At 45.5% G+C, this 22862-nt stretch overlaps 1 protein-coding gene across 1 annotated transcript in view; it reads left to right on the top strand.

Annotated features, from left to right (window-relative positions):
- The window catches only part of smg6 (SMG6 nonsense mediated mRNA decay factor), a 115076-nt gene that overhangs the window by 4165 nt on the left and 88049 nt on the right, over positions 1 to 22862 (top strand). The window contains exons 5-7 of the mRNA XM_061248222.1: positions 1097 to 1175; positions 3606 to 3716; positions 10504 to 10710. Coding sequence (XP_061104206.1) covers positions 1097 to 1175; positions 3606 to 3716; positions 10504 to 10710 — 397 coding nt within the window. The remainder of the gene's footprint in view (positions 1 to 1096; positions 1176 to 3605; positions 3717 to 10503; positions 10711 to 22862) is intronic.

Raw genomic sequence — 22862 nt, 5'->3', positions numbered from 1 at the left:
TTTCGTCAGTTGCTTTGCCAATTTTAATTGCAAACTGCGGGCCACGTGCGGTAACTATACTGTTTTGGCAACAGTTATATTTGTCTCCTTTAGTGAAACCCTGGATAAGTAGCTATGTTAACATGGATGAACTTGCAGGAAATAAACTTAAGACACACTTCAGACAATGAGGATGCAGTGCTTACTGAGTGCTAAATGCAAGTCTATGAAAATGTTTCATAATATACCTCTAAACAGGTATGCAAGGCTTGCCATCTGAGAATGAGAATTCAACAAGCTGTCATGGGTATCTAGCAGCTGGATACATTGTTTGCTGGCCTACAGTATTGGTATCTAAATACGGGTAGCTACCTAGCAAGAAGGCTATCTATCTAGCCTGTATGCAACCTGTATTTCTTTGCATACAAAAAGGTTGTTTTCTACCTGTTTTCTACTAGCTAGAAAATCAAGCCAATTCAAATGTATTTGTAATTATCTGTGGAGTAAACACTGCCAGCTTGATTCATTCATTGCCTTTTGTGGCCTTTAGCAAGTACCCGCCGTCTTGGGAGAGCCACACTGATGCTGACTGTTGTTCTGGAGCAGGCTCTGTCTAATTGCCTTTTATCACGTTGCATTACCGTTGGCAAATTTATTTTATTTGTCGCAGACGGCAAAGGCACTGGTCGCTCTATGGGAGCAGGTTGCTCCCTCCTGTCTGCCATTGTGATTGTGGGCAACTACTGAACCAGAGCAGCACTAAGATTTCAGATTTCTGAACACCCCTGAACTTATCATTCACAGGGATGTCATTTTACGTCTAAACAATGATTTGGCCTGAATTTAATTTAGCAATTGAATATAAATATTGCATTTATGTTCTGAGGTGCCAGCTTTTCCCCACTGAATCTCATTCTCTGCTCTCATGCATCATGGTCATGTCGTGGTATCTTTTTTGGCGATGAATGACACAAGGCAGGTCAAATCACTATTTGGAATCAACAAAAAATATGTGAGCGTTATCGCTTCTGGTCAGAGCGATAGCACTTAATTTTGTGTTTCTCACCTTGGTTTTGACTCTCATCTCCTGTCCCCATGCGCGCCTCTCTCCCGGTAGCTGGTACCTGAAAGCGCAGCAGATAGCGCCCAAGAACGGCCGGCCCTACAACCAGCTAGCTCTGCTGGCAGTGTACACGGTGAGTCTCTCAGCGCCCCCTATCAGGAATCTGCAGTATGGCAGGGAGTTGCTTTCAAGGTCAACTGTCTTCACTTAGAAGAGGCAAATTCTATGAATCTGTGATGCTTTAAACTTGTTAATTATTCCTAAAATGTTACAGCATATTTTTTGTTGATTTTTCCTAGAATGTTCTAGTTTAGTTATTTATTATTTCTAATTTTACTGAAATGTAATTGCATCCATCACTTTTTTGGTTTAACATGGGAATGAATATTGGCCTTATTACGGGCATGTTAGATCCCCAGTCCTAGCCCTGGAGAGAGTATACTGGTTCTGTTTAAGTGTAGTCAGCTGCGCCATTAAAGCAGCTACTTGCATGTCCCCTCACCTGGGGGGTATTTCACGACGCAGGATTACTGAGTCAGCTGGAAGAAACATCCGGAACAGCGGATTGACTCCATGTTCCAGATTTGGGAGGGTTTCTGGTCTTACTCCGTGCAGTTATCCTGACTCGGTTGTCTTGCTTCGTGAAATACCCTCCTGGTTTTCTTCGGGCCAGGGCTCAGGACCCATGGTGTATTGCATTATGGGTAGGAGATATTGTCGGAAGGGCATTTATGCATTTGTACGCCTTTTTTACTCAATAAGAATATGATAGAACTTTGAATGGATATGTATATATAAGCATCTTTTTATTCTTGGTAAAGTGAGACAGATGATTTGAATGAGGTTATTGTATTTATAAAAGGGATTAATCCAGCAGATTACAAATATCTGGGAAATACAAAAAGTGTTTTTTACCGGGATTCGATTGATTTATGTATTTATTACCAGGACGTCGAAGTTGTACAGAGTGTGCCTTGGAATGTTCTAGACCAGCCTTGACGAGCTGTTAGATACATGAAATTATCCCATGGCCTGCATGTGTGGCCTTATATTGTCATCAGTCTTTCTTATCCCGTGCTCTTGTTTGCGAATGCCGTCACTGGCATCCGAAAAGCAGGAAAGTTGGCACGTTGCTTGACTTTGTTGCCATGGACTGCGCTGTCTGCTGACTCACTTAAAGTCCCTTCCTGTTTATCTGTCACATAGAAGCTCTGACCCCGTTGGTGATCTTGCTGAAAATGTCCAAGTACGGTTCTGGCCGGCTGTATTGTGTGAAGCCGCCTGCTAGCCTTTTTTTTAATAGGCCTGTTGTGTTAAAGTACTGGACATTTGTCGAACAACTGATGGTGTTTTTTTTTTTTGTATTTGAATGGGAATTGACTTTGCCACGTGGCTGAGCAGGCCCTGAGCGTGTGGCGAACATTGACGGACATGACTGATGTTCTTTTTAACAGTCTGTCACTCACACCCTCACATTTTCTCGGTGCAGCCAGAAAGGGAGAGTCGGTTTCGGGATTGAACCTCTTTGGGCAGGGCTTTGGCTCAACTTGGACCATTGTGTTTTTTTTTTAAACCGCAGCCCATGTGATTTTAAATTGGTTTTCGATCGCAGGGGATTAGGGTTGTTCGCCGCCATTTCAAGAATTCTCATCTCCCCCCCCCCCCCCCCCCCCCCCTCCTTCCTTATTAATGAATGTGAATTTTATTTCTTCACGCAGATCCAAATATGAAACCATTGCATTTTGGCCAATTTACCATTAGGTGTCAGTGTAGCCAAGCGAGAGAAGAACCAAGACGTTAGTTTTGTAGGAGCACCGAAAACACGATCATGTGTGTTTTGAGAAAAAACAAAGTGGCCGTTTTGGTGTGGATGTTATCGAACGCCTCCGTGAGCACGTCCCAGCATGCCGCTGTGCTGGGCAGACTAAGGGTCGCGCAACACAAACACCGGGCTGATTACTCATCACTTCACCTTCATCGCCTCCCGCGCTTTCTGCCTTTCTCTCCCCTCCCACCTTGTCCGTTATTCCCTGAAATTCCTCCGTATGTCTGTCGGTCTCCTTCCCCCACACTTCGGTTCAAATTGAAATCTGCTTGATTTGGCACGAACGCAAAAGTTCTCAATATAGTTTTGCCAAAGCAAATATTCACATAACATGTAAATCAACAACAAGCAAAATATTAACTGCATTAGTGATAAACATATGTATTTTATTTCTACAGAATCTGTACGTGATGACACTTTCAGTACGAAAAGCGTTGTAAAAATTATGAATAGTAATAATTATGAAGTGTTTTATGTGCTTAGCTTTTGTTTAATTGTTTTATTCTGTTGTTAATCATTGCTTTTAACCATTCCTTGTTGTCTTCTCTCTTTCTCTCCCTCTCTCTAACCCCTTTCTCCCTTCTTCCCCTCCCTTTCGGCCTCTTTCTTACTCTCTCCGCTCTTCTCCCCCTGCATCCCTCCTCTCTTCCCCCCTCCTTCTCCCTCCCTCCCTCTCTCTCTCTCTCCCCCCCTCTCTCTCTCTCTCGTCCCCCATTTCTCCCCCTGTCTCTTCCACAGAAACGGAAGCTGGATGCTGTGTATTACTACATGCGCAGCCTGGCAGCCAGTAACCCCATCCTGACAGCCAAGGAGAGCCTGATGAGCCTCTTTGAGGAGACCAAACGCAAGGTTAGAGCAGCAGGCCGCCGGTCATGCGCAGTTAGCCTAGCTAACCGTCGGGTATGGAAGGCCTGAATTACGCCAGTGCTAATTGTAATCTATAAGGGGTATGTTTGCCCTAAGTTTGGGCTCTGTAGTAAATCGTGGCAGCTACAGTTCCATTCTTATATATTTCATTTTTTGTGTAGAATTCTATGAAGAAATGTATATGTTGCTGGTCCTGTTTTCTAATCCAAGCACACAAAAACCAAATGCAGACACGCTGTCAAAGCTGGGCTGGTGGGGGATATCTGCGGTGGCTTTTCTTCATTGTTTTACCTGAGGAGTGACAAAGAATCCAACAAAATGTTTTTCCTGTAAATGATAAAACTCCCCTGTGGCATGCCGTTTCCTGCGTCTCGAGCATTGTGCTGAAAGGGCATGCGATTAGCATACGGCAAACAAGTGTTCAAACGGTTATACGCAAAACCTGGCATTTCCAAAAGCTAAAATTCTCAGGGTAAACAACGGCCATTTCTTTCTAATTTGGCCACAGAACATTTAGGGGTTTGTCCATTTAGGGATGTGAAACAAGTTATCCATTGTAAACTACACAAATTCAAAATCATTTTGTACAGAAATTATTTTCTGCATTGTGACTCACTTTTTTGTACAGTCATTTTGTACTATGTCTCCATGTTGGCGCAAATGTGTACCATGCATTTGTGCAGTCATTCATAACTCTTGATCCCTGTTTGAGCCCGGTATAGCAAATCTGCTATTTTTGCTCAGCGACCTTGATGAAGCCATTTTATTATCATTGCATTATCTTAATTGTATTAATTTGAGAGTTGTTTCAGCATTCCTTGAACAGTCCTTTCCACTGCCATGCACTACTGTGGTTTAGTGCCTCCCCCTCCCAATTGCCTGGCTTTTCAGTGTGGCAGCAGTGATCAGTTTTTAATTTGGTACTCCATGTACTTCGCACCAACTTACTAAAAGCTGTCAAGTTGGCAGTTCAACAAAGCATCAGTCTGCTCTCCGCATCATCGTTTATGATGGCTGTCTTGAGAAAGCAGGCTAGCGCTTGAAAGGAAATGGAAAGGAGAAAAACGGTAAACAAACGCGACTGTGGAACAAATCCGCACACTTATTTGTTATGCTACATCCGTTCAGTCAAGTAAACCCCCTAGTCCCATTGCTCTGCCTGCCACACCTAGCTAACTGAACGCAGCTGGACGGTTTCATAACACAAAGCTTAACGATAAAGTCCGATCATCATGGAAACCGATTGCATAGTTTATTTACTTCTTTTAAGGCCTTGTAAAAGGACTGCAGCCCTTAAGACTTAGCGTAATCCATCGGGCTGTTGTGTTATACAATTGAATAATGTGTTAACATTAGAAGGTGTAATTCTTTTTATACATATGTCTGGAACAAGTTGGCACAGTCGAGTGCAATGCACTATTGTTGTTTGGTCAGATTTTGACACTCAGCGAGATCAGTCGGTACAACTTTTCAAGGGATAGTGCACTTTCAAAATATTGGGTTTTAAAAAATATATATATATATACATTTTAGTGTATTGGCCCAGCCAGTTTTTATATGCAATGTAAGACATTTAGGTACTTCTCAATGTTTCTGATGAGTAGCTAGCTTTGTAATGGCTAGTGTTGGGGTATTTGGGGGTATTAATGCTGAAAATACACTCCCAAGTAGCTTACCTTTCCAGATGCTGTACACAGGCACAGATTAATTCTGTAATGTTTATTCAAAATTTTAAACATAATTATCAGTTTCTATGTCTCTCAGTACTTCTTAACTGGAGCCCAACAGTCACAGTCTGGCATCTGTCAAAGTTCTGTTGGGCAGTTGATAGTTCTATTTAAAATATACATGTGTTGGTATATCCAACTGAAGTAACTGAGGAATAGAACAAAAGCCACAACACACTGAGTGCCGAACAGTTCCAAGCAGGAATAAGATTGTCATTTATTGAAGAATAATCTGGTAATATACACAGATGCAACCTCTGGAGGTATAATGTCACAGTGCAAAACTCCTGCAGAATAACAAACCTATCCGAAAAACTGTCTGGGCTGATCCAAAAGATACGTTATAACCCAGAAAGTGAACTATCCTTTTACGATAGTGTTGCATTAACAGGTGCACTTAAGACATTCTGTTAGCCTGGTCAGAATCCCAGAAATAGAACACGACACTATATTGTAAATATGTGGACATTTTTTTTTAGTGTCCACAGGATAAATGCATTTATTTGTAACATTATTTACGTATTTGTAAATTCGTATACGAGTGTCTGAAATTGCCAATCGTTTGTTTGTCCCTATTTTGTGTTGCAGTGTCTTGATTATTTCTTTTATTTTCAAGATATTTTCAGTACATTACCAAAAAATGTTGGAAATGAGTTGCCTCTAATGAAGTGGTTCCATTAGTGACAATGTGCCTAGTCTCCTCCCACCACACTGTGTGGCTGCTGTGGACGCTCTCTGTCCTCACGGTCTAATGGCAGACGTCAGTCATGCGATCTGATGCTGAACCTGGTTTTGCGGTGGGCCGTATCAGCTCTGCAAGCACCGAGGTATTGTGCACCACCTCCTGCGCTGTGTGCCTCCTGTTCAATGGCCTCGAGGCGCTGCGCCTTCTGCACGGCGCGGGGGGTTTTAGCGGCCTCGCGTTTTTGCTCGATTCAGGAACCAGGCTAAAAGTAAAAACCCAGCCACTTTCAGTCGGTTTATCATGGGGTCCGGCTTTTTTCTATTTTTATTTTTTTAAGTCATGCTAAGAGGTAGAAGAATTTTCCGGTGGTTTATAAGCAAGCTGCGAGGAATTGCGTGTAAACAATTTAGATGTCACCTTAAATATGCAGGAACCTTTGCTTGATATTCTGTGATTATTGTGAGGTAAGCTGACACTTTGCAGAGGCATACCTGGAAATAAGTCAAACATTTCTGTGCGTGGGAGCAATATATTTTTCTCAATGATCAAAGGGCCAAGCCTGTGTCTGTAGGGCTGTATTTGGCCTCGGAGCCCTCCTGTTGAATAGCCCAGCTGTAGAGGTTAATGTGTTTTGCGTGTCCTCATAAGACACCTTAAGTAAACGCATTCTGAGCGATAACGTTAAGTCAGTACTGCCGTCTGTCAGAGTAAATGTACAACCCCCTCCCTGTTTATTGCATGCCTTAATCACACGAACAAGAAAATAGAACAAGTAAATTGAGGATTACGAAAGGTTGTGATTAAGACCAGCGTTTGTTGGCTGGAAGTGAGGGAATAGCACACTCTGAGATCTCCCAGTGATGTATCCACACAGGAAACAGCTGCGGAAGAGGGGATCAGCTCGAGTCAGGAGGAGGTCTCTCAGAGGTCAGGGGTCAGGCGCAGTGCGGGGAGAGGACAGGGATGCATCCCATAATGATTCCCACTGGCGGAGCGCTGAGATGGAAGCGTAGCTGCCACATGTGGTCCATTTCCGAGGTGGCAGATGCCGTCTGTCTGTGAGACGGTCTCCTGGAACCTGTCGAGTGTAACCGTTCGATGTTTTTAAGATGTTAGTCTGCCAGCGGGCACTTATTTTGATCTTATAATTTTTAGGGAAATGTAGGCTAATATTACATTTATATTAATAATATCCCGCTTTTATAATTATTAAATGTTTACGCTACTAGGTTTAACTTATTTATCTTATTTCATTGAAAGCAAATATTATACCAGTTGTCTCATTCCCAGAATGCACCACAGGACTTTTGCTTGTCAGCCCAGGGCCATGTACCCTTTAAAATGGACACACATTCACATTCTGTAAAATAAGAGTTATGGAGTCTGAGTGATTATGAACAGATTTTACTGAATCTTTGGCAATGGCAACCGAATAGAGGTGCAGAAGTGCATTGCACTTGTATGGAGGTCAAATAGACTGAGGTAGGTTACAAAACCATGAAAGGTCCTCCCCAGTATTTTGCTCCAGTCACCTTAAACGTTATGCGTAATGGGCAAGACGTGAGCTTTGACCAAGGTGTGATTTCACCCCCGCTACTGTTGCTAGACGTTACCGAGAATGGTGTGATAGATCAAAAAACATTGAGTCAGTAGCAGTTATGTGGGTGAAAACTTTTTAATGAGAGAGCAGACTTCAAGCTAACATCGAGGCATCCTTCCTTTTGTCATCTGCGCAGGTTCGTGGTGGTGTTGAAATGGAGAATGTTTCCTTACATTAGGCCTCTTGATGCCAGCTGAGCTTCATTGGAATGCCACATCATGTCTAAGCAGTGTTGTTGACCAGGTTCATCCCTTCAGTTAGTTCTGTATCATTAACTTGTCTTTGGGTTATAATTGGTTCACGTAATATAGCTTGTAAATATTGTCTGGTACAGTGCAATGTTATCCATACCCTATTCTCATTTAAATCTTTGTGTCTTATTGGCTATTTATTATGCAAATAGTCTGTCATTGATGAGTTAGAAATGAAATGTGACCGTTCATGTCAAATCCTGGAATCTAGTCTAGGGAGAATTTAGTTTTTCCAGAAAACAGATGAACTTGGGGCCAGATTTGTATCCTGGTTGAAAAAAAACAAAAAAAAACATGGTTTTATTTAGAGTGTGTTGTAGTTGTAATATACTGTCAGTTTCTCCAGAGCTTCTGTGAAAGTTTTGATGCATTGGTTTGTTGGTTTGATTGCTCTTTGCTGCTCTGTCTGCTGAGCCAGTGTTTGGTAGTCATCTTTTTCAATATTACCCATACGTTTTCCCTAAACTGACACCAGTGAGTTATTTCACCAGGGCTTGATTAATATGAGCTGTGCCCCTAAACCAAACAAATTCCCTGAGCTGTGCACTGGGCATGCACTGGCAGCAGTGTTTTATGAGATGCCCATCTCCTGGTCCGCAAGTTTGGAATAGAAATTGAAGTACAAAGAATGGTGTGGCACAGCAAAACACCAGCCATCTTGATTTGCCTGGCTTGGGCAGGAGTTGTACCGGTAGTTCTGAACCATACTATATTGTGTTGCTGTGTTCCTGCTTGGCCCATGCTTTATTACCTTTTTAAGGACTCCCACAAGGTTGTCTACTTGGGGAAGTGGCTTGGCCATAAGGCACGCGCCCGTGCCACAATGTGGGCACCGCAGGTTTAATGGACATTCCTGTTTTTAAACTTGCATCATCCGTGATTAATGCCGTGCCACTGTTGAGCTCTGCCCCGCATTTCTTCATCCCATCTGCAACCGAACGGTCATTCAAAGACGACTGTTGTGTAATTAAGCGTCGCGTTCTCCTTGAAAAGACAGCGACAGCGTGTGAAATGTACAGTAGTCGTCTGTCCAGTCAGGCTCGTCTGTGACCACAGACATGACATCAGCCGACTGGAGCAGTTCCTTTATAGTTTCTTTATGTGCATCAGCAGCCCGCAGCACGTACGTCTGGCCTCAGCTGCTCTGCAGAGGATCTGCTTCTGTACAATAAGGCTGTGCGTTTTTTATTGTACACGTTTGACCTATTGTTTTGTGTGGTCGTGTGGGTAAATTACGAACAGAACGTATTGAATCCGCATGTGTGCAGTGTGCCAGGTGGGTACTGGTGTACTCGGCTGCCCAAAGTCGTTACGTCTGCGTTTACTTTCCTTCCTCGCCGAGTGTGAAGGAAATGAATGACTTCTATGAAGGTCAGAATGATCCACTAATTGTATGAAGTGCTGTGTGATCGCAATAAAGCCCAGTGCCTCTGAGGATATGGATTGTCAAGCAAAAATAGTCATTAAAAAAAGTTGACTTTTACACCGCTTAGCTGGCTGGCTTACCAAGCCTAGCTTATCATGATTGCAACAAAAACTTTGTCACGTTTTTTTTATGTTCATCATAGTCAGCCAACTAGTAGATTATCAATGTTTGATAATCAGATAAGCTTGCACGCTGCTGCAGAAATCCATGTTTACATACAATTTTGCAACAGACAGAATACTTAAGTGTCTTATCAGAAAAGGACGGATTTGTGATGTTTAGGTGCGACGAATAGATGTTTTGCTTGATAGACGAGGACTAATATGGCGCAGTGCAGTAGAAAAACCACTGCAGTTGACCACGCCCTGACTACTCGAGTGCATGTTACTTATCTGTTCTGTTGACGCAATTCTATTGCCAGCATAGGCTGTCTCCCCATACAATTCTCTCCACCAAGACCTTTACAACTCATCATTAGATAGCTAGATGCAAAACAATTTCCTATGGAAATTTGCGTAATGGCATTGTAGGTTAGTTCATTAACGTAGCAGGGTTGCAATGGCATCTATTTATATCTTAATCTGACCACAGTTCATCTCTCTAGAGTCAAAGTCAGCATTTGTTTTTGCCATTTGTATTCACAGTGTGCTTGCTGTCCGTAAATACGTGTCATTTGAAGTGTAACCACATCGTTCAAAACAAAAAGTGGAGTGGAGATGGAATCATAGTTTTGAAATTATTCCTGTACTGATAACTGGAATCTTGCAGTGCCGTTTTTTTTTTAAATCAGATGTAAAGAGTTTTTGCACTCTTGACAGCTGATGTCAGGAGAGGATGTTCAGCACTGACACTGGACATTGTCACGTGGGTAATAAGGGAGCTGGCTTTTGTTCTCCTAGCAATGGTGTGCTTTTTGAAAAACAGGAAATGGACTGAAGAGAGAGGAATTGGGGAAGGAGAGTACCCCGCAGATAGCGTTTTAGACAGACGTTATTAAAACCCAACTTCCCCTGAGTGAAAGCGCAGGCTCACTGGAGGACGGGAGGCCTGATCTTCCCCCCCCCCCCCCGTGTGTTTCAGGCCGACCAGCTGGAGCGCCGTCAGCAGCGGGAGCGGGAGGGCGGGTCCCGGGGCCCCAGGAGCGGCGGGGCCCGCGCGGAGGAGGCGGCCCGGGTGGAGATCTGGATCCGCCCCAGCGGGCCCTCAGGGACGGCGTCCCGCACCGGGAGCGAGTCCGGCCGGGACTCGGAGCAGGACGGGGAGCTGGGGGCTCTCAGTGCCAGCGACGTGAGTAACGGCCTCCCAACCCAACCCAGCCCAGCCCAGCGCCCTTACTGCTGGGTCACGGTGTCCCCTGTGGGCCTGCCTAGCTACTGTCGCTGCTGAAACAGTCCCCGAACGTTTAGGCAGTCGCTACTCAAACTGTCCTCACAAACTGTCGTACCCACACACCAGCAATACCAATGGCCGATGGTCAGGGCCTTTGGACCTTGTGCAGCAGATAAGGGAGGCAGAGACAGAGACAGACGGAGAAAGAGAGAAATGGAGAGATAAGTGACACTTTCCTCACTTGTGACCACACGCCGCAGGAGGGTTAGCCGAGGGCAGCCCAGGACCACAGCTTTATGGTACGAACGCCTCCACCTCGTTTTTGGAGAAAACAAAAGCTGCCAATGGAACAAATAAAGCAGTGTTAGTTGTTCTTGGTCATTATTTACCATCGGCATCATCATTATCATGTTTCTACTCTCTGTTGAGTGAGCCTGGTGTTGGGCAGGAAAGAAGAGAGTGCACGTATAGTCTTCCCCATGGGAACTGTGCGTGTGCGTGCGTGCGCGCGTCCGCGCGTCTGCGCGTGTGCTTGCCTGCCTATGTGTGTATGCTTGCATGTGTCTGTCTGTCTGTCTGTGTGTGTATATTTATGTGTGTGTGTGTGTGTGTGTGTGTGTGTGTGTATGTATGTGTGTGTGTATATTTATGTGTGTGTGTGTGTGTGTGCTTGCCTGTGTGTGAGTGTGAGTGTGAGTGTGTATATTTATGTGTGTGTGTGTGTGTGTGTGTGTGTGTGTGTGTGTATATATTTATGTGTGTGTGTGTATTTATGTGTGTATTTATGTGTGTGTGTGTGTATATTTATGTATGTGTGTATTTGTGTGTGTGTATGTGTGTGTGTGTGTGTGTGTGTATATTTATGTGTGTGTGTGTGTGTGTGTGTGTGTATGTGTGTGTGTGTGTGTGTGTGTGTGCTTGCCTGCCTGTGTGAGAGTGTTTGTGCCATGTGGCCACTGCTGCGTGGCTGTAGTCACGTCCCCCTCAGAGCGGCAGCGGGAATGTGGTCAGCGGCTCATAGAGCCCTGCACCTTGGCCCTGTCTCTACCCGCCTGCACACAGGGCCCAAAGGGGAAGCCTCAAGCGCTCTCAAGAGCTTTTTTTTACATTTATTTTTTACCCTCCTTCGCCATTTGTTCAGTACAAGGTCAGGAACTTAAGACACTGGCTCCTGCGGTCTGCTCTATTTGAGAGCAGGCAGAGAAGAAGCACTTCTCCTGTTTGTCGCTTGTTTTCATTTCACCAGCGTCACATGACGTCTACTGGAAATGCCTCAGCTGAGTGCTGCAGAAGTTGTATTTTTTTTAACCGTGCGGTTTCTGTTCGCGCGCGTGAAGTGGCCCGCAGGGGTCTCAGCAGTGCCCGGGGGTCTCAGCAGTGCCCGGGGGTCTCAGCAGTGCCCGGGGGCCTCAGCAGTGCCCGGGGGCCTCAGCAGTGCCCGGGGGCCTCAGCAGTGCCCGGGGGTCTCCGCAGTGCCCGGGGGTCTCAGCAGTGCCCGGGGGCCTCAGCAGTGCCCGCGGGGCCCAGCGCGCGCCCGTGTGAGCGGCTCATTCTGCTCGCCTTCGCGCTGACATTCTGAACTGAGCGGCAGTTTCAGGCGCCGTTTGACTCTTTTTAGATTGTTCTGTGCAGATCAGCAGTTCTGCGGTGGCTTCAGATCGTAACCCCGTGATTGTACCTTCCTCTTGTCACGTACCTGCTCTGTCAGAGCTTTTAGTGTGTCAAGTGTTTCTCAATTCAAGGTATTGTGAGGAGGACAGCTGTTTTGGGTTTATTTGTTCCAAAACGCCAGCTTTGTATTGCAAGATAAATTATGCTGTTGTGTGAGTTCATATTCTTGATTGGTTTGCAGAGAACCGTTAGAAAGAAATTAAAACAATGGCCTTTCCGCTCTGTAGAATGGTCAATAATGACAGTGATGTGTTTTTACCAGTGCAACCAAAACTGGGAAATGGCATAGAACGATTCCGTGAATAGTTCTGTGTTCCCTCCAGCACATGCGTGATTTCCACGCTCATTCCGGGAAACGGGAGCTCTCATGTACCGCTCCGTTTTCTGCGGGAACGGAGAGCGGCAGTCACTTCAGAGAGATGCCGATTACGGTAGCGCAGCACTTTATCGGCTTGATAGGAAGTCAATAGAGATCATCTCCCGGGGTGGTTAAAGTGGCTAGGGAGGAGCATCTTCTTCTCCTCTGATGATCTGTGCTGCTGAATGGACCTTGCTGGGCAGGGCTGCTGTACCAGTCTCCCCCTTAACACAAACACTGACATCATGGCATTATGTCATTGTTTATGTGATGCGTTCCATGCGACTTGCGCTAGAACGCTCCCCCCTCCATCACAGCCAGCTTGGGGGTTCTCTTTCTTCACATTGGCTGTAACCTTTCTTACATTTTTGGTTGATTACTGTAGCTGGTGGCAGCTGGAGCTGTTAGGCAAGAACTGGCAGCGGCAACATGTTTTGTGCTCTTAAATGAAGATTTATCAACATATAAATGATCTGTAATTATTGTTGTTCTATTAATTTCTGTGTTCTGCTTCCATGTACGCGATTCCTTGAATCATGGGTACATGACTACATTCTACTTGTGCGATCCATGTCAGTTTATTTCACACCAGTTTATTAATCTAATCATCCCATACAACTTTGAAATGAGATTTCTTTAGGTTAGTTTGTGGCTGAGCTTTTCAGCGACCTGCTGTCGGTGTTACCCTTCTGATCGAGCGGGCACTGGTACTGCTTTCTCTTAGCGGGCATGTGTAAATAATGCATGCTTGGGTGGGCAGGGACAGGTGGGCGTAGATTTGAAAAGCAGCAGGGAAATGTGTGCTTTACCCTCAATGTAAATCAGCAGAGTGGGCTGCATATCGCACTTTTTATTGACACTTTAGAAAGTTATCCAAACTCCATAATATCCTGAAACCTCTGCGTTTTATTCTGTCAGGCCGATGAATATGTTATTTGAGTGTAGTGAGTGGATTCAGTGTTGGGAGTGCTTGTTATTTGAGTGTAGTGAGTGGATTCAGTGTTGGTAGTGCTTGTTATTTGAGTAGTGAGTGGATTCAGTGTTGGGAGTGCTTGTTATTTGAGTGTAGTGAGTGGATTCAGTGTTGGTAGTGCTTGTTATTTGAGTAGTGAGTGGATTCAGTGTTGGTAGTGCTTGTTATTTGAGTAGTGAGTGGATTCAGTGTTGGTAATGCTTGTTATTTGAGTAGTGAGTGGATTCAGTGTTGGGAGTGCTTGTTATTTGAGTGTAGTGAGTGGATTCAGTGTTGGTAGTGCTTGTTATTTGAGTAGTGAGTGGATTCAGTGTTGGTAGTGCTTGTTATTTGAGTAGTGAGTGGATTCAGTGTCGGTAGTGCTTGTTATTTGAGTGTAGTGAGTGGATTCAGTGTTGGTAGTGCTTGTTATTTGAGTGTAGTGAGTGGATTCAGTGTCGGTAGTGCTTGTTATTTGAGTGTAGTGAGTGGATTCAGTGTTGGTAGTGCTTGTTATTTGAGTGTAGTGAGTGGATTCAGTGTTGGTAGTGCTTGTTATTTGAGTGTAGTGAGTGGATTCAGTGTCGGTAGTGCTTGTTATTTGAGTGTAGTGAGTGGATTCAGTGTCGGTAGTGCTTGTTATTTGAGTGTAGTGAGTGGATTCAGTGTCGGTAGTGCTTGTTATTTGAGTGTAGTGAGTGGATTCAGTGTCGGTAGTGCTTGTTATTTGAGTGTAGTGAGTGGATTCAGTGTCGGTAGTGCTTGTTATTTGAGTGTAGTGAGTGGATTCAGTGTCGGTAGTGCTTGTTATTTGAGTGTAGTGAGTGGATTCAGTGTTGGTAGTGCTTGTTATTTGAGTGTAGTGAGTGGATTCAGTGTTGGTAGTGCTTGTTATTTGAGTGTAGTGAGTGGATTCAGTGTTGGTAGTGCCTGTTATTTGAGTGTTGTGAGTGGATTCAGTGTTGGTAGTGCTTGTTATTTGAGTGTAGTGAGTGGATTCAGTGTTGGTAGTGCCTGTTATTTGAGTGTTGTGAGTGGATTCAGTGTTGGTAGTGCTTGTTATTTGAGTAGTGAGTGGATTCAGTGTCGGTAGAGGCTGTAGCTGTTGAGCTGCAGCGCCTGCAGACCCCTGGAGGACCGCCCTCCAAATGTCACGACTCTCTGTGACAACCGAAGCGCTACGATCCCAAAACGAGGAACATCGCCGCACGCTTTCAGCTCTTCACTTTTCTCAATCCTGGCCTGACTTCGGCCGACAGTCGCATCTTTGGAGAATCAGCGGCCTTGTCGCGCTTCGCGCGTTCAAGCGCGCGTCTGTCAGCGCTTTCTACATCTGACCGCCAAGCTCCAACTCCTTTTTTTTTAAGGGAATGCAGTAAGGCGTTTTTTTAAATGGTTAAAACAAAGTGACAAAAACGCAGTTGAGTCATGAATTTAACCGTGGAAAAAGGGTTGCTTTGTTCAGAAGGCGCCGGAGCCGTCAGTGGCTCGGCCTGCGTCACGCCCGGTTGGGGAGGGAGAGCGGAGAGAGACGAGTGCAGGCGGCCGGGCTTGCTGCGTGATCGGAGCGCTGGGTCCTGTGAGTCAGCAGGCTGGCGGCTCCAGCGTGGAGAGGCGCTAAACTTCCCGCACCCTTTGAAGCTTCCCGTTATCGGCCGCGTCTGCCGCGCTTCGGGTTTTTAGCAAGCCGCCGCCTGATATTGGAACGCCCCTGTGTTGTAATAATCACTGTCCCTTATTATCGGTGCTGCTTCTTTTCACTTGTGTTTTTCGTGAAAATGTTAAACCCCCTTCAGGCAAAGATGAGGGAGAGTGGGAAATGCGTACCCAAAAAATAATAAGGAGCTTATTTTCTGAACCGGGTTTATAATGTCGCTGTTCTTGTTTATATTGTGCAGTACACAGTTATATTAATGCACTTACAATTATGCTGTTTGACTATGGCTAATCAATGCAATCATGTATTCTTATATAGATATACCTACATATATGTGCATGTAAATAACAGCTTCCAAGCTAAATTGTGTGCATGTGTGTATACAGTATTCATATGACATTGTATTTTATTATGAATTTTTGAATGTATGGTCCTGCCAGGGATATTGTGTTATTAGGTGTGTGTGTGTGTGTGTGTGTGTGTGTGTCTGAACGTGGAGAACGCAGACGGTAGATGTGCGCAGACGGTAGATGTGCGCAGACGGTAGATGTGCGCAGACGGTAGATGTGCGCAGACGGTAGATGAGCGCAGACGCAGACGGTAGATGTGCGCAGACGGTAGATGTGCGCAGACGGTAGATGAACGCAGACGGTAGATGTGCGCAGACGGTAGATGTGCGCAGACGGTAGATGAGCGCAGACGGTAGATGTGCGCAGACGGTAGATGTGCGCAGACGGTAGATGAGCGCAGACGGTAGATGAGCGCAGACGGTAGATGTGCGCAGACGGTAGATGTGCGCAGACGGTAGATGAGCGCAGACGGTAGATGTGCGCAGACGGTAGATGAGCGCAGACCCAGACGGTAGATGTGCGCAGACGGTAGATGAGCGCAGACGGTAGATGAGCGCAGACGGTAGATGAGCGCAGACGGTAGATGAGCGCAGACGGTAGATGAGCGCAGACGGTAGATGAGCGCAGACGGTAGATGAGCGCAGACGGTAGATGTGCGCAGACGGTAGATGTGCGCAGACGGTAGATGAGCGCAGACGCAGACGGTAGATGTGCGCAGACGGTAGATGAAGAGAGCTGTGACTCAGAGGCTGTACAGTGCTCTGGCTGGCCGCTCTGGGGCGTGACTGCAGCAGTCCAGTGGGAATGTTCCCTGCCTCCGCACCAGCAGTGTGGTGCCAGGCCAGGGCCGCAGCTGTGAGAGGGAGAGGCCTGGAGCTTCTGGAGAGCCCTTCCCTGGGCCCGCTGTCCTAGCGAGGGCTGGGCTCCTCTGCCGCAGGGAAAGCAAGGGTGCGGGACAGGGGGTCAGTTGGTTTGAGAGGATACACTTTGTTAGCACACAGCCCTTAATGCGTACACACCTCAATGTGTATGTACACACACACCAATTTAGTGAAATTTCAGTGGAAAGGTACTGTACAATGCAGTCTGTTATTACATCGCTGATATACATATTATATAATGCTTACTATGCCTAACCATACACTGACCAGTTTTGTTTTCTCAATATAACCACTTTAGATGGGCATTCTCTACCCAGCTTTTGTTCATTTCACCAGTCGTTCGTTGCTTTCCATATTTCTTTTTCACCTATTCCCTTTTTTTTCTTTTCTTTTTTCCTACCTCTGTTTATCATTCATTCCATTTTCTCTCCCTCGCAAATGAGAGGAGGAGGTAGCCTTGGTGAGGCTTTAACTCTCACAGTGACTCAGCACTATGAGTGGAGAGAAACATGTGCGTGCATACACATGCGCTCCTACACACACACACACACACACACACACACACACACACAAGCTCAAACACACACACACACAAGCTCAAAGACATGCGCTCCTTCACCCAAACACACGCTCAAACACCTGTGCTCCTACACACACACACACACACACACACACACACACACTCACACACGCGCAAACACATGCACTCCTATACACACACACACACACACACACACACACACACATACACACACACATACATACACACACACACACATGCATACACATGTGCTCCTATGCATGCACACGCATACACATGTGCTCCTTTGCATACACATGCACTCCTATACACACACACACACACACACACGTGCTCATATACACACACAAGCATACCTATACAAAAACACCGGTACACTCACACACACCTATACACACACATGCTCACATATACACACACACAGGAATAGACACGCACTCAGTAATACACACACACACACACAAACAAACATGCACATTTATATATATATATATATATATATATATATACATATATATATATATACGCACAGTTGCATTTATAGTCTTAGTAGCTTTGTCAGATGAGCTTCACATGAGCTGTTTTTACACACAGTCTCCACATTCTCACGGCCCTTACCTGTACGTGTGCAATGAGCCGCAGACACATATTTTTATAGATGTGGCGCACTTGACTCAAGCTCATCAAGTAAATGCCCAGCTTTCATTTTTGTACTGCACCAAACCATTAAAACAAAAAAGCAAGAAAAAAAAAAGAAAAAAGAAGAAATGACACTTCTTCGGAGCATCCTGTTTTAGTAGAAAGAAGGAAGAAGATATGCACGCATAAACGGAACAGTCTGAAGTGGTGAAGTACGGATATCAAGAATGATTCACAGCCCTGATATCGATACATAATCATTCCATGGCTGGGCACACACACACACACACGCACACACGTGTGCGCACGTCCGTACGTACCCCACAGGGACAGGAAGTGAGAAACTGGAGGTCAAATGAAGTTCTCGCCCAGCTCAGGAAGCGCGTAGCGGCGTGACTCACCGCGTGCGGCCGAGAGGCGGGCGGAGAGATGGGTATCGGCAGGCACAGTCATCGCCGCCGCGCCATCGCCATGGTTACCCTCTCGTCAGCGCTCGCTACACTTTCACACAGGAATAGCTCCCCTTCTTCTCTGCCCGCGTGCCGCCCGGGGGCCCGCGTGTTATCCGCCGCGCGTGTGCGTCCCGGCTCAGCCCTCCACACACGTGGACGCTGACGCCGCTTTCTGAGAAAAGAGCGCAACGAAAACGCTCTCTCTCGTTTATTTACCGGTTCTTATTCCTTCTGTGCTTCTGCTGTTTTTACTTCAGTGGTCTAGTTCGCCTGTCGACGGACGTAACCCGCCACAGACATTTAACAACGTGTACAGCACCGCGCATCCACGCGTGATGTTACACCACTGAAGTCGCAAATAAACCCTCTAATCCACACTGGTCAAAACGTCTTGAGAATTTGTGTGTCATGCCTCATAAAGTGATACTTTTCCGATTGGGAATATTTCGGCAGGTCACGGTGTTCACCTGTGATGAACGGCGCTTCATGCTCACATACAGCATGTCATTGCTCACACTAGTTGGCGGCTCTTTAACCGAAGCTTAGCAAAATCTATATTCCATGAGTTACTTTTTCCCGTTGACCTGAAATGTAGCCCGCAGTCTGCGAGGCGGATCTCAACTTCTGCTGTTAACAACAACGAAATGGGCAGCTCTCTTGATTCATCACCACAATTTTACACATGCCTCTGATCAGGCCATGAAGGCGGGCACTAGTTTTTGAGAAAAAGTACACTCGCCGAGGGAGACGTTTCCTTTTTTACCGCTCACATCAAAGCGTTTGGGCTAATTCTGTCTATGCATGCCAAGAATGCCATCAGGTCTTTGATTAGAAAATATAGGGACTTTTGCTCCTAGAAAACATGAAACTGGAAGAAGAGTGGAACTTTTCACAGGATAGTTCTCATTCTTTAAGTGGAGACGTGTTTGGAAATGGTCCTCTAGGAAGGGGTGCGTTTATCCCCATGGAGCTGAACACACATATAGGGCTCATTCCAGTAACTTATTTTATACTTTCTTGTCTCCTCGGCCCTTGCCAGACCTGCAAGTCGATTGAGGTCCACCATCTTTAAGTACATTCCAACTTGTTAAATACTCCTTGAAGGAGCTAGGAGACTACTGAAGGATGCATGAGCAAGGAAACACAAGTGCATCCTTTGCAGAAGTATTTCTTGTGGAACACGTGATGTATAAACCTAAACCTGTGGATCCACCTCTGCCCATCTGCCACATCTGTAATGGACGTGGCTTCAAACAGACACTTGACTGAACATGGAGGTTCTGTTTGCATAATATGTGTCTTGCTTCCACAAAGACAGGAAGAAGAAGGTGAAAAATAAGTGATTGGAATGAGCTCCTTGCTTACTTGCCCACCCACCTTTCCCTAGGTCTTACCCTGAGTGGAGCTAGGGTGCGAGGAGTGAAAATAAGCATAAGAATGAGCCCCAAACCAGCAGCCCTCTCAGGGCTCATCTGAGATGCTTAAAATGGCTGACTGAACCCTTTCCTCCTTTCTGAGGACTCCTTAAAATTGCTTATTTTTCACCTCCTTCTTCCTTTCCTCACCTCCTTTCCTTGCTCTTAGCTCCACCCTTTGGAGGGAGGGGGCATGAAATGAGGTGAAGCCTGGGGTGTTTTGAAAGGCTGAATTAGGCAATGCTCCTTCAAATGTCAGTTCGATCCCACATCAGTTACAGACATTCTAAAAAAAAATGATGCGCTAATTTTTTCTTGCTCAAGAAATCTTCGGGTGCCTTCGGGCTTCCAGCTCCTAGAAGCATTTAACAGATTGGAATGTTCTTAAAGATGGCGGACCTCAATGAATTTCTGGGTCATGCAAGGAACAAGGAGATGAAAGATAGCCGATTGCAACAAGCCCTTATTTTCCCCAGCCCTAGCCAAGCAAACCCTTTTTTCCCTAGAGCTTCCTTAGTTGTCCACCCACCGGGCCAACCAAAACTTTACCCTGGGTTTCTTCCTCCCCTAGAGCTTGCTTAGTTGCCCACCCACTCGGCCAACCGAAACCTTACCCTGAGGTTCCTCCCTTCCTCAAGCTTGCTTAATTGCCCACCCACCTGGCCAACCAAAACAGTTCCCAGGGTTTCATTTTACCGTGGAGCTTGCTTGGCCTCCCCCTACTCAGACACCCTCTCCATCTGCTCTGTACTTTCCCAGAGTCAGTAAGACTGGTCTCCGCTCCACGTGCCCGGCCTGTCCCGCCTGCCCGGCTCCCTCCTGCCTAACATGGGCAGCTCACTTTATTATTGTTTAAGCGCTGTAATGGCTATCATAGATCAGGCTCTTATTTTGCTCTCGGAGGCCGAGTTTAGTTTAGCTCAGGGGCTTACAGGTGGATTCTCTGATAAACACTCTGCTCTGTTGTAGTAACAGTTTAAGGCTCACTTAACAGACCTCTAATGTATACACCCACTCCTATGTGTATAATAGAAGGAAACACTCTTGTCTTAAGTTAATATTACATTAGATTTATAGCGAGTAGAAGATGTGCTACTGTGCCCCGCTGCCCGACTTAACAAAATGATTGTTCTCATCATTGCTCGTCTGGTATTTTGCCTGTGTCTTTTTCTCTGTCTAAAATGCAGAAAACACTCTTTACTCTGAAGTCTAATATATCATGCAAATCTGCTTTTGTTCTTTTAGGCAGTGTGAAAGAAACATTTGTGTCACCTGCTTCCTGGGTCCTTTGAAACACGATTAAAAAATTAATTGGCTTCATAAGCTGTTGTTTTTGTTCGCTGACTAATGGATGAGTCACTAATTCAAGGTTTTTTTTTTTTTTTTAAGATCCAGTCCAGCGCCTACAGCCAGCCACTTAACAGACTTTTCTTTCCTGTTTTTTTTTTTTGTTTGTTTTTTTTATACCCACAAGCCAGTAGGATATTTAGGCTGTTCTGGTTAAACAATTTTTCTCAAGGCAGTACCCCACCTGAGAACCTGTCTTTCTAACTGTCCCAGTGGTGTCCAGTCTTATCTGAAAAAGGGCCATTGTGGGTGCAGGTCTTTCTTCTAGTCCAGCACTGAGACACCTGTCTTACTTACCATTGAAGACCATGATTGGTTGAATCGGGTGACATCGTACTGGGCAAAAATATATATATAAATATGTATACAAAAAGCTGCACCTTCACCGGCACTTTCTAGATATGATTTGGACACCCTTGGTCTAACCCTTATCCTATTACAGTACACTGCCACACTATAGGACAAATCAGCATGATGTCACAACAACAAAGAACTGGGTGGATAACGGCTCTGGTTCTGTTGCCTACTGCCGTTGAGGAATATGAATACCGGCAGTGTTTTCCGTGTCATTTAACCGAGTCAGTGTTGGATTCTAAAAAATAATTTCCGAAAACTAAACAGAATTGTTTTATTCACATGATTTTATATGATGTGGTCTAGCTAGCTAATATAAAGTTAACGTTAGCTGTCAGCACCCCCCTAATGTTGTAGCTAACGTTAACTGGCCAACATCATTAACATTAATAACCAGTGCAAACTTGCTAGTCAGCGTTAATGGAAACTCTATTACTGAAACGTTAAAAGTTACCACCCAGATTCGTTAGCTAGCTAACTAGTTTTACAACAGGCAAGGTCGGATTTAACGTTTCATCCAGTTATCATCCCAGTGTTTCTCTATATGGCCGCCGATGAGAGTTTGGTGTGTATTTTACCACAATGTTTGGGAAGGATATGAGTAATACAATCCGGTTTTCTTTTTTCTTTTTTTCCTTTCCCCCCCCCCCATGACACTTCTGATACTTTTAAACTTATGTCGGGCGTCTCTGTCAGCTGTCATTGACTGTGCCAACCACCTGTCAAAACTGAGACCCCCCTGTAAATGGACTGTAGGATCTAGGTTATCCTCCCTTTTAAGAATCGGAAAAATCCAAATACACTGTGTGCCTGATTACATTTGGTATTTTAGTCCCCGCACGATTTCGGCAGTTATTTAGCTGATAGCTTCTGCACAGCTCTTGTTCAGTCGATGGTTCAGTCACATTTCTTCGTTCCGCAGCTGAGTGGCTACCCGGAAGTATCTAAGCGACCTCTGTTCCTATTGGGAATATTGAGTCTGCTCGCACCTGGGGTCTGTGTTGAGTTCTCTGGGGGAAATGAGGCATTGTAGCTTCACTGTAGTTACTTTGCATTTATTCCCTCCCTACCACCCACCCCCACACACACACACACACAATCACACTTACATGCTCACAGTGTATAGGAGCCTGCAGCCTGTTTGACAGAGCATATTGCCTGACCCCTGGTCCAGGTAACCCTGAAGCCTGCAGCTGGTCTGGCTCACCAGGCTTGCTCTCAGCCTTCAATCGTGCCAATTGTTTGACCTCATGAGCTGGAGTGTGCTCATTTTTGACATGATACGTTGCAGGCAGTTGTTTGCATGTGCACACAGTCCCAAGCCCAAAACCTGTACGAAGCTGTTCAGGATACAGTGTGCATGTGCGCGCTGGTGCGAGTTCCCTTGACGTACCAGCAGAGGGCAGGCCTTCCCTTTGTCAGAGAAGCTTTCCCCCCTGCGTCTCTTCCCCCGGCTCTCACCTTGAGACTATGCAGAACTTTCACTGTTGTGC

The sequence above is a fragment of the Conger conger genome, chromosome 7 (genome assembly GCF_963514075.1).
Source record: "Conger conger chromosome 7, fConCon1.1, whole genome shotgun sequence".
Taxonomy (NCBI): domain Eukaryota; kingdom Metazoa; phylum Chordata; class Actinopteri; order Anguilliformes; family Congridae; genus Conger; species Conger conger.
Note: the sequence above shows the minus strand (reverse complement) of the source record. Positions and strands in the feature narration are given on the sequence as shown.